General features: G+C 46.2%; 1 protein-coding gene across 2 annotated transcripts in view; it reads left to right on the top strand.

Annotated features, from left to right (window-relative positions):
- Window positions 1-18,644, top strand: part of STRA6 (signaling receptor and transporter of retinol STRA6) — a 391,743-nt gene that overhangs the window by 256,463 nt on the left and 116,636 nt on the right. For both annotated transcript variants that reach the window (XM_086959278.1, XM_086959276.1), the window contains one exon: window positions 2,979-3,049. In XM_086959278.1, coding sequence (XP_086815404.1) covers window positions 2,979-3,049 — 71 coding nt within the window. The remainder of the gene's footprint in view (window positions 1-2,978; window positions 3,050-18,644) is intronic.

Here is an 18,644-nt window from a genome sequence, read left to right as displayed (position 1 = left end):
TAAAACAGCAATAAAGCCAAATGCAAAACAATATGAATCCCAAGACAAGTTAGAAAAATGTGGGTAAATGTGCCAAACAAAATGACACCAAAATGACAAAAAAACAATAAGGGTAAACAGAAATTGAATTTTTTAAATGTTAACTAGCAATAGCACTAAGAAGCACAAATTTCTAATGATAGTCAGTGGTCATGGTAGAACAGGAGCTTGGCGCAATTTGACACTGACCATGATGGAGCATGGGTCAAATACACTAAACAGGAGTGGCCCAGGTTAAAGATTTTACCTTCTGACTAAGTCCCAATCCACCACATGAGTACACTTCTAAAGCCACCTGGCGCTCAGGGGAGTATCAGGCAGAGGCCAATTGGAGGGTCCAGTCCAGGGAAGTGCCAGGCAGAGCCCAATAGGAGGGTCGGGTCTAGGGCTGGTCACCACTGGTCAGCTAGGCTGTTGCAGGAAAAGACCTCTTTAAGATGTCAGCCTTATGACTCTTGCAGTCCATGTCTTTGTCTTCGGTACAAGAAGGAGAGCAGGTCCAGTCTTCTAACCTCTTCTTGGGTCTCAGACAGAAAGTTAAGTCCTCTTCTGATATTCCACAGGCCCAACTGTGTTCTGAAGTGGGTGCCTGGAAATGGCACATTGATGCCTGGCACAAGCTAGTGGGTTGAAATGACGGCTGAGGAGCTCTCTTATCACGAGGGTAAAAGTTCCAGAAGCTAAACCTACCCACTTTGGGAATTTTCTAGTTGGCCAAAGTCTTCGGCCAAACTAAACTTGGGCTCATGGACTGGAGGTGAGTAAGGTGAGTGTACTGTGGCAATCCTAATGTCCTGCCACATCTAACACGAATGTCCAGTTATAGACTGTCTCTGTTCTCCCAACAAACTCCGAGGCAGAAGTTTGGTACAACAAAACTGAGCTTTCAGCAACACAATCAAATAGTGGATACACTAAAATTGTTTGACTTTATTTTTCCCTCATTTGAAGTGTGCTCCTATTGTCATATGAAAAACAATAGCTGACCTGTCTAGCAGGTCTTGACAGTTTTGCAGGATCTGAAACTTTGATATCAATAAGAGACTCAATGTGAGGGAGACTGTTCTGACTGGTGTGACAAGAGTTACTCGATGTTGGATACTTTTGCTTGTGACACAAAACTCCTCTTTAAAGTTAATCAAGTCCTTGCGCCTAGTCCAAATGTCATCCTGGCAAGGGTACAACAACATCATCTCCCCACACCCAAAGCCTTATGTCTATGTTCTTGGAGCAATTTCACACCTCATTGACATCTGATGAAATGCATTTACTGGCTTACAGAAGGGAGAGCGCAAACTGCACATTTTGCATTCATGGACTTCAGGCAGAGCAAAGCTGACTCTTCCAAAATATTTAACAGAAATTCGACTTCACCTGTGAATTGGCCTAAATATTTCAAAAAGTCAAAAAATGTAATTTGTATCTGTTATATAGGCGATGTAACATTTGTTGAACTTGATACTGCCTCAAAATGATTTCCTAAGGAACAGCTAACCCTACTATAATGAAAATAGCTTCTGGGGCCTAGTCACTGTAAAGACATGTTTAACCTGAAACATTTACATGCCCTACTTTTAAATACCATGAAATTGTCTTACATGACTGTAAGGCTTACTTAGGGGTGACTTACAAATATTTACAAGTAGGGTGTTAAGCCTGTTAGAGGTCTTCTTTTGGCAGGTATATATGCAGTACAAACCTTCACAGCCAGGCTACTATTGCAGGCCTCTGTCATATTTACATGGTCACTGTAGTGGGCGTTACAATGGGAGTCACTTGTCACATTTAACATATCAGTACTGAGTGCCCCTTGGCACCATATACTAGGTACTTATAGGTAAGTTATAAATGCCAATCAGGAGTATACACATTTTACCTTGTTAAAAGGAGGAGCTCAAGCACTTTACCACTGGTTAGCATGGGCAAAGGCCACAGAGATCTATAGCCATCAAAAATACAGTTCAACAAAAAGGCGAAGAAAAGTTAGTGTAACCCTGCCGGAAAGGGACAATTTCCAGTGGCAATACCGCATGGAAGCTTGATAGGTATATTAGAACGTCCTATTAGATTCTTTTAATCGAGACCTAAAGAACCTGTGAATGTGTTTGCAACATTTGACACTGGTGCATTCTTAAAGGAATATGATCTCATCTGCTGTGCTTGAAAATGCCGAACAGGCAACAACAGTTTTTGTAAAATTTTCTCATGGGTAGAAACCCCCAAGCAAATGCCTTCAATTTTTGAAAGCCATTCCTGTTTTGACCATTGTTACTGCCTCCGTGTTCTTTGACATTCACTATCTGCTACAAGTTTATTCTAAAAATATCAAGTATGACTGTGTCATATTACGATCAATGTTACTGGCTTCTTCTGCTTTGAAATACGCAATTTACCACAAGGTTTCCAAAAATATCCATGATTATGTACCCCCAAATGCCCATGTCAAAATACTTTTTATGATACCGAGTTTTGACTTTTGTTACTGGCTCAAAGTACTTTAAAACACATTAGCAATATTTACAACCCCCCTCCCTTGAAGGTGCTTCACTAACAAGGAGTCATGAAATAAAGGAATGACAATCAAGGGAAGTTTTCCTTTGGTGTCCATGCTTAACTTATGTCCTACTTTGACCTACATCGCACAGCTGGCTCAAGATGTGACCGCTGTGTATTGGTATAGTAGTGTTTCGGCCTTAATGCAGGTAGAACATGGCTTCTGTAGCACAGAATTAAAATGTCTCAACTAATACAATTTTCATTTCTACTCATTGTGCATGTTCCTCTTTTGGTGTACCTTCCCATTATGTATTAACATTGCTACCAATGTCATTGCGATGTTAGTATAATCTCTTTTTAAATCTAATGTACACAAAGAGTGTGGTGCTTATTTAACACCTTCTTGTAACAAGAGTAATTGGTTCCTTTTGTATTCCCCACAGCCAGCTGAATGACTGCTTTCCTTCCCAGTCCCGGGGCTTTTTGGATTCTTATCTGTACTCTCCTCAGCAAGGTACTGTACCATGATGCTATCTTCTAAGAGCATCCATGAACCTCATCTTGTCTGTAGGAATCACTTGTTGGACCCTCGTGCTTTTTCAAGTTCCTCGATAGCTCCCTGCAGCAGGCACAACAGCTCTATAGCCGTGTTACTAGGGATGGATGGAATATTTTGTCCGGCTTGTGAAATTGGCGGAATTGTGGTCACTCTACGTTACTCTTTAACACCGAGTTATGGCCAAATTCCACCAATCATTGTGTGGTGGAATGTTTCTTCAGCTACAAGGGAATGCATTGATACTCAACATCTATATTTATAATGACATTTAGGCTGAATCTATTTATTTATTAATCGCGAGGACCTGCTAAATGTCTGGGTGATAAACAAGCCATTAAATGTGTACTGTGGATCTAGCAGATTTCTGCAATCTGTAAGAGCGACCCAGTCTTTTAGAGTGATATGAGCCTCTGCAAGAGATTTGAAAGAGATATAAGTGAGTTCTAGTTTAGAAGGTGAAACAAACTATTATCACATAAGGTAATGTGGTAGGGAAATCATGTAATAGTGGTTTCATTGGAAGAAAGAAGAATGAAACAAGTATTTATGAAATGTCTCCAGTTAACAAAGGTTGCACAGTTCTACAAATTAATTGTGGGAAAATATACACATATGTCCCTTGTACATTGGAACTGCATATTCCATGAAAAGAAAAAATGAGAGAAAGGATCGTTTTGAAATGTCTCCAATTGTTCCTTTCCTGTAAATTGGTGGTAGAGTGGGAAAGTCTTGACAGTCAGTATTTTTCACTCCCTGCTCAAACTGTGTAAAATGGAAATAAAGCTAACAGATTAAAATGTCAATGCGATACTTAACTTATTTTTGAGTTTGAGTTATGAACATGAGCCCCTTACAGGTAGGGTACAGCTGGAGACTGTGGACTGATTATCTAGGGACCATTGCTCAAAAACACTTCTAGAGAATTGTAGTTTTCTTTTGTGCACCCCAATTTCAGTGTACATAAATCCTATATTATGTTTAAATTGTAAATACTTCTTACTCATTTGTCACATGCATTTTTATTTTAATGGGAAACCAACAACACAAACAAGCCCCAGTGGAAAGACCACCAAAAGAACCAAATAAAAAGTTTCTATCAATGGGCTTTTTGAGCTATGATCCCTCACAAATACTTATATAGCCTTCATCATCTCTCTTTCTGTTCAATGCTGTAACTCAAACGAGCATTGGCAACACCAATATGTTTTGCCTATACATGAGCTTCTTGCTTTGCCAATGTCTTTTTGCCATGCTGTACATTGAGTAGGATGGAGTGGAGTGGCATGGTCTAAAGTGGTATGCAGTGTAATAGAGTGGAGTAGAGTGGCTCATAGAGGCATAAAGGGGCTTGGAGTGGTGTAGAGTGGAGTGGCGTACAGTTGAGTGGACAGGCATAAAGAAGCATGGAGTGGTCTGGCATAGAGTAGAGTGGTGTAGAGTGCAGTGACTTATAGTGGGTAAACATAGAGTAGAGTTAAGTAGAGTAGAGTGGAGTAAAGTAATGTGGAGTAGACTACAGTGGCATGATGTAGAGTGGAGTGGAGTATTGTATTGTATTGTAATTCCATTTATATAGCGATTACTACCGCTGACAAGGCATCAAAGCGCAAGTGGCACGGTACTCTGGAACCCAGAAAGGATTTGTGGTGAATTTTCCTTCAGGAAAAATCTTAAAACTTATCTATTCACTCAGTCTTAAGAAACAGTTGCTAATAGTATATGATCATGATTCAGCCTTTCTGCTAGGAGCGAAAGCGCAGAGATATCCCTGCCGGGATTGATTCAGGCGCTATACAAGAACATAAATAAATAAATAAATAGTATAGTGAAATATGAAAGTACTTTGATTGGTGAATATTTTAGTCAGTTACTTGGATTCAGAAGGAAAGTGGAGGGATAGAAGAGGGTAAAGGTTTGCATTTATATAACGCTTGCTACCCATGATGGGGTGTTGAAGCGCTTTTTCAGCTGGTAGCTCGCTACTCCGGAACCCATATAGGATTAGTGGGAATTAGTATACTGAAATATGACAGTAATTTGAGTGGTGGATATGTTAGTCAGTTGTTTGGTCTGAAAAGGATAGAGGAGGGATAGAAGAGGGAAGGAGGCTTGGGATGAGTTAAAGGAGTGTGGAGGGAGAAGAGTCAGAGGGAAGGGTTTAGACAGGTTTGTTTCGGGGGATTGGAATAGTAAAAGAGGTATGAGATAATGCAAGGAGGGGTAGAGTAGGGAAGAGTTTGGATAGGGTTATTTTGGGGATCATAGTAGTGAGTGAGAGCGGAGGTAGAGGATATGTTCATAAAGGTATAGGGTGAGAAATAGGTTAGTGCATTATAAAGAGTAGTAGAAAGAGGTTTGAGATGAGTCAAAGAGTTGAGGTAGAGGATATGTTGAGAGAGGTACGTAAATGGAAGGTAAGTAAATGCATAAAGGAAGTAAGTATATGTAAATTAAAGATGCATTAAATAAACTCCGGCTTTCAAGGATTGTTGAACTTAAAATTAATTTAATTAATTTATTTATATATATAAAAAAAGTTTGTTGTAATTCAGTAGTGAAGCAATTGTAGATAAATAGTTATGATAGATTTACTTATGTATGCAGTGATTTATATACATGTTAACATAGAATGATGTTACTATCAGTAATACGTACATTTGTTTTGCAGAACTAATGAATATCTCTCTCTCTCTCTCTCTCTCTCTCTCTCTCTCTCTCTCTCTCTCTCTCTCTCTCTATATATATATATATATATATATATATATATATATATATATATATATATATATATATATATATATATAGTTTTTAAACATAATTATTCTACACGTTTATACAAAGCAATGCACATATATAGGTACATATCTATAGTACAAATAAATGCTTATATACAGAGAGATATGCTGTATATTTCCATTTGCGTATTGTGCTTATGTGGGGAAGAGCCACTTCTTGACTAGTTTTCTGAAGATAAGGTGGTGAAGGAGCCGGGAGACTTACTCTGGAACCCCTGATTGATGGCTCTCTCTTGCCTGCTTGAAAGTGCAGAGGGGAGAAAATATTATTAGCCAATTATACATTACCGTTACTATTGCCCATGTTACTAAAGAAACGCAGACACCAGATCCAAAGTTTAGTAAGTTTATTACAAAGCCAAGAAAAGTTGGACATACAAACACCTCAAGACAAGGGTGTTAAAGGATATGGTACTAATACTAATACAAATCCAAATCTACAAGTGAAATTTAGACGGTGCAACATGCACATGATGACAAATTCCAAAATCAGAATGCAGAATATAGCTGAGCCGATATCAATAGCCCCCTTCATGATTGGTTTGTAAGCAAAAGCCATAGTCTTTCCATACACTTCCACTATCGTGACATCCTTACTTAGCATTTCCCAGGTAAGTTCCAGAAAAGGTGTCCGCACAGGAAGGCTTCCTAAGAAGTGCTCTCACGTTGAATGGGTCAAGTAGCATAAAGCTACAGAGCTCATTGTAAGATGGTCTCTCCTCTCATGGCACGGCAGAAGTGTCCGGACTCTGTCCCTAACCCTAACACAAAAATCGTAGGTCACACCCCACATCACATCACAAGAGCACCCGATCCTGATAGACACCCCTCATAGGTTACTTCCCATGCAGCAGTGGTGCTTTCTGGCTATTTGACCTTGATTCTCAGGTCTTCTCCAGTGAGAAAGAACACAGTCCAACATTATCAGTATTGCTTGTACAAATCTATCATCTCCTCCCTACACCTAGCTCCTAAAACAAAGCGTTATTCTAACTAACAAGGATGAATTTCTCCACGTGAAACGTGAGAAAGACAAATTCCACATGTACTTTAATTCTAATAGCACTCCTGAACATGAGAGCGAAAAGGGAGAAATACACATTTAAGCCTACCAAATTCGGTCAACATAAAAACAGTAAATAAGCTTTAGAAATCACACACATGTATAAATCATTAAATTCAACTTGTTACATAAACGCATCAATATCGAAAATATTCATTAGTTAGGAATGAGATTTCATCTAAACACGAATAACTACAATGTTAATTCTTTGTCGTGCATGGAAAAAGGAAGCTTAACACTTCACTCTGCACGGTATTACAATATTCAATCTAACAACCAAATGTTAACATGACAAAGGATGATATGCTGGTGCGAACTACTCATGATTATGATGCAACCCTACAAATGAAAGAGCTAACTCACACTCTATCAGTCCCCCCCCCTCTACTGACTAGTGTCATCGCAATCATTTTCATCTCCCTGAAGAAAGAACCAACCTAAACAGAAACTGAAGCCAGTCTTTCCTGACTAAACATTTCTAGGTTCTTTAGATTTTCATAGTGACTGTCCTGCAGTATCTCCATTATCCTCTCTCGCTGTCTAAGAGCATTCTCAATTGTCAAGAAAAAGCTCCCCTGGGAATGTAATAGAACCATTCAATCTCACAATCATACAAAGTGGTCTACCAGATATATATAACCAATTACCACATATAGGTACTATGCACCAAGAAAACCAAATCAGTGCAAAGGAAAATATGTAAAAACAATGACGTTCTAGTTTATTAGACAATGTTCGGACAATAATATAAAAATGCACTAAAAATTAATTGTACAATTAAAAACAAATTAAAAACATTGTTAGAACAGCAAATAAAGACATGTGGGAAAAACCACACAGAGCAAGAAAAATTATCTTCAAATCAGGGAGTACCACGGTACTAGGACTTATAGACAAAATGAAATATGTGCAAAAGTGCTTTAGGCAAGAGAAAATTCTAGCAAAATAATCAAAAGCAATTAATTGCAAGTGTCTCATATCCGTGGTAATTCCCAACATTAAAGCGTTGACGCGTTTCGGTGGGTCCAATGCAGATAACTGCCCACCTTCATCAGGACAAACACAATATCTTCCCACTTTCATTCGCAATATCTCAAACGTTTGTATATGTTCTTATGGCTATTATAATTTTAAGTGCAAATTTGTCCACCAATGGTGACCCTCTGTAGCTCGTGGCAAAAACTTAAAAAGCAAGGCAAGTACTGTAACCTCTTCTAATAATGTGAAAGCACAGTTCCTCACTGCTGGCGCCCAATCTGGCCACAAAGATATGGTAACCAATCTGAAGAAAGCCAAAAAACGGAGCCCCTAGGATTTAGTACTCTCGTTTATCAAGCCAGTCAGGATTCACTTCTATATCCACCGGTAACCTTAATCTAGAAGCAGCCAACGACGGAGCCCCCGATAAGGAATCGCTCGTGTAGAGCTGTACGATATTCAAATGGATTTAAAAACGGATTGTAGTATATCACTAAAATGATGAATAAAAAAAAAAACATGGGAGTCTGTCGCGGGGTGGTATTCCTGTCTTTATCTATGCCACTCAGAAGCTCTTATTGCTTCCAGCAAAAGGATGAAACAAATGACCACTATAATGATTGGCTTCAAGATGTAACCATGAAATCCCTTCCCAAGATTTGCAAACCTACTTCCAATCTTTACAAATCGTTTACCAACTTTATCCCGAACTCTCTCTGCAGCCAAGTCATGTATCTCGTAGTATGTCTCCGTGATATTACTTATATACTTCCTCAGTTCCTTACTATGGTCCATGATATAAGTACAGCACTATTGAACCCTCAGCGTTTTACAAACTCCACACTTTTTGTGCTAACCCATCTAAAGCAAGACAGTTTTGCATCACCAAAGCTCTTATTGAGGCCATCCCTCCATTCAAGAGTAGCAAAGGCTGAGTTGTATTTGCTGACAACTTTTCCACAATAGTTGATAACCTTCTAATCTTTGTCATTCAAAACTACTCCCAAACCTGGTATCATTGCTCCAAACACATCTCCAACAATCTCTCCTACACTTGTACCACGCTTTTCTCAATGGGACGGTTTCCCCTCTAAAGGTCCCAAATCCTCCATCCGGTACACCTTGAGAAACACTACAGCCACATAACACGTGCCATACCAGTTCAGTGGCAATAAAACATACGCATTTCTCCCATACACAAAGTACACATTCGGCACCACTTGTACCGCGTCTGGTAAGAACTTATTTGCGGTGGCTACAATTTTAAAAGTGTGATCACACATACTCTGACCCACAAAGATTTTATCATAATATGTCTGTACTTGTCTGATGCAAAGCTTCCTATGCTGCTCTAATTCTAACACTATTGGACCACAACTTACCCTAGACTTAATTGCTAACTCTTCTTTGGTCCACTCAAATTTTCCTTCACTATTGTTAAGCTTAACTGCTAATTGCCTATATCTATCTTCTATCTGATCTACAAACTTCTTTTCTATGTCAGTCAGCATACATCTCAAATTATGTCTATGTGCATTAGGTATATCTAATGTAATAATAGTTATGAAGTACTTCACTATTCTCTCCTATTGTTTGTAATAATAATACTTGTTCAGGTGCTTGTAAGCTGGAACCTCTGAAAGCACCACATCATAATTTGATAAGTAATACTTGGAATGACCCTTATCATAAAACATGCTAAGCAATAAACTACAAGTGATACCATATGTCAGAGACAAGTGGTGGTATCTGATACCCTTCTCAACTGATGCTGGTAACTGCATACACATATAAAAATCTCTCACATCCGTCGTATTCACAAACTCATACAATAACTTCGCATACGCATTAATAGTATAATCACCTTTAGACAAATCCTCAAGCAACAAGCATCTAGTTTGATCAATCATAGCACTATCAGCTCCAATTGTACCCTCTTTTGTGATAGAAGTGGTAGGTGTGGATGTCCCTTGTACTCCCACCCCAACAGCTCCTGCTTCGTGTGAACTTTAACAGACATGATAATGACTACCGCAATATCTACGATCACTCCTACTATCAGTGTTACTATTACACACTTTGCTCTACGGTTCGAATTTACAGACTCCATCTACAGGTAAGTTCAAGTCTTTCTTTGCCTCACACTGCTAGACAAACAAAGTTCATACACAGTTCCTTGAAGTCGTGGAGACAGTTTTCACAGTTTGTTGTACAATTGTTTACACAGTTCAAAGACTTTCGTAGCCCTCTTTCTTCTTCTACAGAAAGGCCCCTAAATTTGTTCTTAATCTTCTACTCTGGCATAAGTTATCTTCTTTTTGAAAAACTTTTATATATAATTCACAGTTCAGTTTACATCCCTATGAGATCAGAGCCAATTTCCTTAATGACACGCTGTAAAAGTTCAGTACAAAAAGCGTCAATCTCCTGAGCTGGTGGCTGATACCCAAAAATTGGAAACAAAAGGTCTTGCAAAATCAGGCCACTCCGTCTTGGAGGATCTGGTACAGTCAATGTCAAAACTCCATTAGCTTCTACTCCAAGGGATCAACAGTTCAATCTCAATTATCAGTACTGATGCTCCGCGCCTCACTAGTCCAGATCTCAGCCTCCTGTACCTCACTATTCAAGGCATCTGTAATCAGATAAGTCCACTCCGGGGCAGCGTATCTCTGGCACAGTACTTTTACTCTCCTTGGCCTTTTCAAACTCCCATGTGCTTGCTCTGTGTCACTCAGTTCTGATTCAGACGTCTCAGAGACGGGAGCAATGTCTCTTTCAGGTGCAAGTCTCAAGTTCTGTTTCCTCTGTCTCACAGGCCATGATTTTCTTGCAACTTCTGCTCTACTCCTTTGCACTTGACCATTTTCCACACCAGTCTCTTCAGCTCAGTCTGACTCTGTACCACTTGCAAAGTCACCGTCTCCCTCCGAGTCAATACCTGGGCCTTGTGTAGCGTTAATCCCCTCAGCTCAAAGTGGTGGGTAACCAGCCTTGTCAGGAACCCCCACAGCTTGGCTTGCCCTCTCTGGTGGCCTTGAAACCACAGCTGGGTATTCTTCAGTGCAAAGAGTTGTTTTTTTCGAGGGTCCCGAATCTCTGTGGGTATGAGAGGCATGAATCCAGTCTGGCAAGCCTCTGCACTTCACAGCTGTCTTTGTCACCAAAATCACCTGGTGTGGACCTCGCCAAAGAGTATCAAGACAGTTCTTCCTCGCATGTTACCGGACAAAACACAGTGACCTGGACACACGTCATGACAGGTTCTTCAAAGTCGGTGCAGTCGCAGCTTAAACCTGTTGAGACACAGAACGGACTGCGTCAGCCAGTCCTTTGCAATAATCAAGGATCAAATCTTCAGTGATGTTTATCAATGCTGAGGATGGCACTGCTTGCAAGCGCATCACTCACCCCATCAATATATCATGTGGTGAGAGTCCTGTTCTCCTATCTGGTATGCTACACAAGCTCATCAGCACCAAAGGCAACACATCAGGCCAATTCAGAGATGTTGAATAGCATACTTTCTTCATTCTCATCCTGAGAGTGCCATTGATCTGCTGCACCATCCCGATGCTTCGGGTCTGTAGCTACAGTACAATCTCTGATCAACTTGTAAGGCAGTACACAACAGCATCATGATATCACCGTGGAAATGTGTTCCTCTATCCGACTCCAATGAAGTTGGAAATCCGAAACGATGAATCAGCTCCCTAAGTAACAGCTTGGCTACTGTGAGACTATAGCACCTTCTGGTTGGATATGTCTCTAATCAACGTGAAAAGGCTCACACCACAACCAAGAGGTTCCTCAGCCCATTACACCTAGGCATCTCTATGAACTAAAGCTGGATTCTGTTGAAAAGACATCCTGACGTCCAAATGTGACGCAAGGCAACCACAGTTATCTTTCCAGCAGTCATTTGTTGACATGTAACTCACCTGTGGCACTCTTCTTCAGCAAGCACACTAAACCTCAGGTTAAACTATGTTTGTCTGAACACTCACACTAAGGCATCTCTCCCATTGTGAACTGATCCATGAATCTGCCTCGCCATAAGGCTCAGTAAACAATCCGGCAACACTCCTCTACCAACTGTTGAAACCCATATGCCATAATCTCTCTTCTCACACCCTGCTTTGATACAAAAAGCCTCTTCTTGGTTCTCCCTGCAGACGATTGACCTCATCCCAAGTGTCCGCTATGGCTATCATCATGCTGAGCTCGATTCTCTCTGTACTATCTCCTGAATAAACCCCATTGAAAATGTTAGCATGTTTTTTTTTTAAATATATTTTTATTGCAGAGTTAGAAACCACAGAATACAAATAGTCAGCCAGTGCACTCATGACCTCCCCCCGGTCAATAGTAGAACACAGATCGTACACAGCCATTCAGCCCGCATCCCGGAGGCCGGGCGGTATAATACTCCACTCAATAGGAAAACATCACTGTGCACGTCCCATAGGGACCATGGTTGATATATCGTTTTACGTATCTGCTTTTACCCCTCCCCCTCAACAACACTCCGTCAGCCATCCCAGTGGTTATCGGTGGTACCGCCCATGTCGGGTCCTGCCCCGAACACTGTAGGTCTATCATGCCTGGCCGCACCCCCCAGCCGTTCCACACTCCGCACAGTACTCCACCATCCTATTGGATTCAAGGTGCCCTGTTGGGCAACCATCTATTCGGCTTCCGACCCACCCCAAACTCCCATTAACCAACCCCCCCGAGCCCCCCCCTGGCAACTGCTAAAGGTGTATGCCTCATTCCGACGTGTTGGATGGATCCACTACAGTGCGGATTATGATTCTGTTGTGTTCGCCCCGCAGTGTCCGCTGGCCTAATTCCCACCGTCCTCATCCTCCACCAAAGAGTCACGCAAGGCCTGCACCACTAACTCCCACGCACGCGCCGCATCCAAAGCCTTCTCATTCCCAATCTTGACAGCCTGCTTCATCCGGAGCACACTCTCGCAGTCTGACCACCGCAGCAGTTCATTCTTCCATCTACGCAGTGAGGGTCCCCCCCTGGACTTCCAATGCCATGATATTTCCCTTTGCGCCAGTATCAGACCCAGATCAATAAATTTGCTCGTCACCTTGGTGTGTTTGGTGTGCGGGAACCAGAGCAACAGGCATGCCGCCATATCGAAGTCCACCTCCCTGTCAGTCACTTCGTTTAGGAGGTCACCCACCTCCGCCCAATAGGCCTCCAAGTGCGAGCACCCCCAGAACAAACGGTCCATGTCTGCTCCCGGAGACGAGCACTGTGGGCATCGAGCATCCGGTACCTGGAAGTACCGCTGTATTTTCTCAGGGGTTAAGTAGGCCCTATGAAGCACGTAGAAATGCACTTGCTGGAAGCGCGCATTTCTCGTGCCTTTCCACGTGCGCCGCAAGATGTGACCCCATGCCGTGTCCGGTATGGGCCGGCCCACACTCTCCTCCCATTTAGTCTTGAGCCTCTGGAGCGGTTCCAGTCCCTCATTCAGCATCCTATTATGGAGGCATGTCACAGCTTTGAACGTACCCGCCGCCATTACCACATACTGGCACGCCATAGTCGTTGTCGGTTCCATGAGCCCCCCTTTCCAGTACTTCTGTATAGCAGCCACCACTGCCGCGTGCAGAAGGAACCCCCCGTCGGGCAGCCCAAACTGTTCCCGGAGCGCATCGAACAGTGCTAAGGCCCCATCTATGTATAGGTCGCCCACTACCTGTATGCCCGCCTCCTCCCAGTCCAGCAATGGGGACCAATCTCCCCCATGCGGCAAGGCCGTCAGCATGCCGATCGGGATCTCCGGTGCATAAGGCCGCGTCGCCTTCGCTCTCCGAAGGCTCCTCTGCCAGCACAGCCGGAGCGTCCGTTCCTCCATAGTGAGGCCCCGCAACTCGAGCCTCTGTTGCATGATAATATAGGATAGCACATGGCGTGGTATCCCCGGTTCCGGTCCTCCTCCGGACCCCTGAACACCCTAGCCACGTTCTGCGGGAGGACCTGTAACTGCGCCGCTAAATAATACAGCTCAAAATCGGGCACAGCCATGCCCCCCTCTATCTTGGGGCGAAGTAGCGTGCTCAGCGCCACTCTACGGCGACCATGCCCCCATAGGAAGCCAATGATCATTGTCCTCAAGTCTTTGAAGATCCCCTGAGGAATCCAGACAGGCAACGTCCGGAAGTAGTAGAGAAAGCGGGGGAGCGCCACCATTTTTAAAAGCGCGATCCTACCCAGAACCGTCAGCGGGAGGGTCGACCAGAAGGACAAGCTGCCCCTCAGTGCCCGGACACATCGACCAATGTTGCCCTCCAATAGGTCCGCAGTCGCGTGGCATGATGCGGACTCCTAGATAGGTGAAACAAGATGGCTCCCAGACCACACCCAGATCGCCACCAGGGTCGGGCGATCCCGCTCTAAGCGGAAACACACAAGTCTTTGCCCAATTGACCTTAAGGCCCGATAGCTGGCCAAACTCCGACAACAGGTCCATCGCTCCGTCCAGGGCCCGCGCCGTGTTGTCGAGGTACAGGAGCAAGTCATCCGCATATAACGATATATAATGCCGCTGGCCACCGCTGGCTATCCCTGCGTACCTGTCGCCCGACCTCGCATGGACCGCCAAAGGTTCCATCGCCAGAGCAAACAATAGGGGGGATAGGGAGCACCCCTGTCGTGTGCCCCTACCCACCGGGTATGCCGCCGACACCAGACCGCCCAAGCGCACCCTCGCTGTCGCCGAGGCATATAGGACCTTCGTCCACTGGCGGAACCCCTCTCCCATGCCAAACCTTTTTAACACTCCATCCAGAAAAGACCATTCCAGACTATCAAAAGCCTTCTCGATGTCCACGGACAGGACCGCCGGAGCTCCTTCCCCGTCCAAGATGGCGTCCATTATTCCCACCAAGCGGCGAATGTTCAGCGCCGTGCTCCTTGTGGGTATAAACCCGGCCTGATCCCTGTGCACCAAACCCGTCATATGTGGGGCCAGTCTGGTGGCTAGGATTCGGCTCAGAATCTTGTAGTCTACCGTCAACATGGATAGCGGGCGATAGGACCGTACATCCGCCGCATCCCTGCCAGGCTTTAAGAGCGGCACAATCAAGGCCTCTCGCATGGACCCAGGCAGTCCCCCGGCCTTAAAAGCTTCCGTATACACCACCAGAAGCCTGGGAGCCAAGCTGTCGACATATTGTTGGTAAAATTCAATTGGCAATCCGTCCACCCCGGGTGTTTTATTACGGGCCATATGTTTAATGGCCACCCATATTTCAGTGAGCGTGATCGGGCCACCCAGCTCCTTCGCGTCCTCTTCGTCCAGGACCGGAAGCTGCCTCTCCCCCAGGTAGTCTGCAATGTCCTGAACCCCCACTCCCAGCTGACTCTGGTATAAGCCCTCATAGTACACCCTGAAACATTCCAACACCGCTGCCTGGGAGTGCACCATCTCCCCCGCGCATTAATAATGCTGAGGACCGGGCAGCCCCTAGGTTCCGGGTTAGCTAATCTGGCCAAGAGGGTGCCCACCTTGTCCCGTTCCGCATGTGCTCTGACGATATACTGCCTGTAGTCGTAACACCTCAAACGTTCTGTCTCGGTGGCAACCACTTCCTTCGCTTCCAATAACTGGGTCTGCAAGTCCGGCCTAGCCGGCCTGCGGCGCTCCAAGTCCCTCAAAGTCTCCTCCGCTTTCATGAGCGCATTCAACACAGTCGTGCGAGCATTCGAAAACCTACCCAGGCACACCCCTCTCACCACCACTTTCATTGCATCCCATTCCGTGGACCTACTCGTAGCCGTGCCCTCATTCACACCGAAATAACTATCAATGCCTTGCTGGACCGCGTCTCTGAACACAGAATCCTCTAGCGTCTCCGGCCGAAGCCGCCATGTTGGTATCGCTGAGCGCTCCCGCTGCCACTGAATGTGCACCAATAGGGGGTTATGATCCGAGATGGTCCTAGCCAGGTACTCCGTATGAGAAATCAAGGGGGCTAGGGACCCTCCACAGAGCACCGAATCTATCCTGACATGCAGATCGTGGAGAGCAGAGTAAAAGGAGTAATCCCTGGTGTTTCTGTGCTGCTCCCGCCAAACATCCAGCAACCCCCATCTGTCCTGCCAATCCTTCCTGTGCAAGGCCAACCTGCGTACCGGGGAGTCCACCAGGGGGGGATGGGACCTATCTAGAGCCACATCCGTGATCGAATTGAAGTCTCCCCCTAACACTATCGGGCCCGCCAGGAAAGAGGCCAAGGACCCCGAGAGGCCATCAAAGTATTGAGCTTGATCAGTGTTCGGCGCATACACACAGCAGAGAACCACATCTCTTCCATACAACCTCCCCTCCACCGCCACGAACCGGCCATCAGGGTCCACCACTCGATTCAGCACTTGAAAGGGTATCCCCGCCCTCACCCAGATCAACACCCCCCTGGCATACGCTGAATAAGTGGTGCCAATTACCAGGCCCGCCATCTTTTTTGCAATGCAGCGCACTCTTTTTTGGTGAGATGAGTCTCCTGTAGCATAGCGATCTGAACCCCCCTACGCACCAGGTATGCATGAACTTTGTGACGTTTCACCATAGTACGCAGCCCCCGGACATTCCACGTCAGGCATTTCAAATTAGGTAATGTCCCCATTCCAACATCGAACAGTCCGATTCAAATAATAAAGGTCCATACCCCCTCCAATGCAGTTGCCCCCCCCGAACAGACCCAGAACAGAAAAACTCCCCAAACCCCACTCCCCAGGACAGAGCACACGAACCCAATGGCCGCCCCCATCCAAACCTTGAATCAACTTCCCACACTCTTACCCTGTGGTCTCCACCACAGCAGGCCTTAAGGGCCCAAGGGGGGTGAGTTACCGCCGATCCCAGCTAGCGGAGCCCGCGTCCCGCACCTTCATCCCCTACTAGGCACTCAGCCCCCATACCCAGCAACCCGCTCTTCACCAACAGGATATCACCCTACCATGAAGTCTTGATCAAGTCCCAAAACAGTCTCAACCGCAAAACATTCCATCCGATGTTTGTGGGGTCACTATCGGCCCCTTCGAGCTTTCCGCCTCTGATAGTTCTTCTCCCGTCCTGCTGCCTTCCCCGCCTGAGTCCGATTCTGCCAGTTCACTAGTCTGTTGCGACCCCGTAATGGCCGCCGTCGCTGCGAGTGCATCCCTCTTCTCCGCCTCCATTTGAGCCTCTCGCTTCTCCCGCTGGCGCCTGTTGCGGGACCTGATGCGCTGCGATTGCCTAATCCGGGGCGGCTTAGGCTGATCTCGCCTGCTTTTATGCGACCTATCCGTCCCCGCTCTGTACGACTCCAGCCATTGCCAAACTTCGTCCGGAGTCTGAAAAAAGTGCGTAGTGCCATCCAGTATGATCCGCAGCTTGGCCGGGTAGAGCAGGGAATATTGGATGCCCTCTTCGCGGGGCTCCTTCTTCACCGCTAGGAATGATGCCCTGTTCTTCTGGACCGCTTGGGTGTAGTCCGGGAAAATTGTGACCTTACTGTTCTCCACCTCATATGGGCCCGACATCCTAGCCCGCTGGATGAGGAGATCCCGGTCCTTGTAGTGGAGGAGCCGCACCACCATCGGTCGGGGGGGGGCGGCCAAGCCCCGGCGGGCGAGCAGGTACCCGGTGAGCTCGCTCCAGAGTGAAGAAAGGAGTAAGCCCCTCCGGCGCCACCACTGTGCGGAACCAGTTCTCCATGTAGGCCACCGCATCCTCCCCCTCAATCCGCTCCGGCAGGCCTACGACCCGCACATTGTTCCGTCTATTGCGGCCTTCGGCATCCTCCGCCCGTCGTTCCAGCGAGTCCAGCCGGGCCAAGATATCCGTGATCCTGTGTTCCGCCGTCACCAACGACGGCTTCAGGTCCAGCAACAGTTGGTCATGGTCCTTGACCCTGTCCGCCAGCTTCGCGTGGTCCGCTCGTAGTAGCCCCAGGCCCGTGGCCACTTGGGCGATATCTTGGTGCAGCGCCTCCTTGGTCGAGGTGATCGCATCAAGTATGGCATCCAAACGTCGGTTCAGACGCTGCTCCTGGTCCAACTCCGGCGAAGGAATCTCGCCCATCCGAGTTGATGTCGCCGGGTCCCCCTCAGTGCGGTCCTCGGCCATCAGCCCTCCGATCGCCACCATTCCAGGGTGCCGCGTCACAGGCCCAAGTGCCCGTCTAGCGTCTGCGCTCGTGGTTCAGTGCCGGCTCCCCGGCACCGGGCAGTGTCCAATGTCGCCGCCGATGCCCTCAGGAGCAATGACCAGCTTGGCGAGCCCTGTTCAACTGACCCCCTCGGAAGCCTGAGGGGGAAAGGAGAGATCTCGGGACGGCAGCCAGCGAGGGTTCCCAAGGACTGGGCGGGGCGGGTCAACGTCCCCTGGTCTTTGGGCACAGCACCGTTGATCCTAGTGCCCCGATCTATCGGTTGCAGGATCTCCTACCAGTCGGCGACAACTCGGCTCAAAGCTGGAGTCCGGGGCCACCTGGCCTCATCGCCGCCATCTTCTTCTCACTCTCGGCAACACCTCGGCCGTCTCCTCAACTCGATCTCCTCGGGGCCAGCAGTCCCCACGCGACTCGCCGATCGTGCCCGGCTGTCCCCTTACACTTCAGAGGGCAGGTGCGTCGCCTCCGGGTCGCCCAGGGTACCGAAAACAGGAGAATTAGCGGGATTCCGCGCGGAGCTGCGAGCTCACGCC

This window comes from Lissotriton vulgaris, chromosome 2_2, assembly GCF_964263255.1.
Source record: "Lissotriton vulgaris chromosome 2_2, aLisVul1.2, whole genome shotgun sequence".
Taxonomy (NCBI): domain Eukaryota; kingdom Metazoa; phylum Chordata; class Amphibia; order Caudata; family Salamandridae; genus Lissotriton; species Lissotriton vulgaris.
The sequence above is the reverse complement of the archived record's forward strand: the minus strand, read 5'-3'. Positions and strand labels throughout refer to the sequence as shown.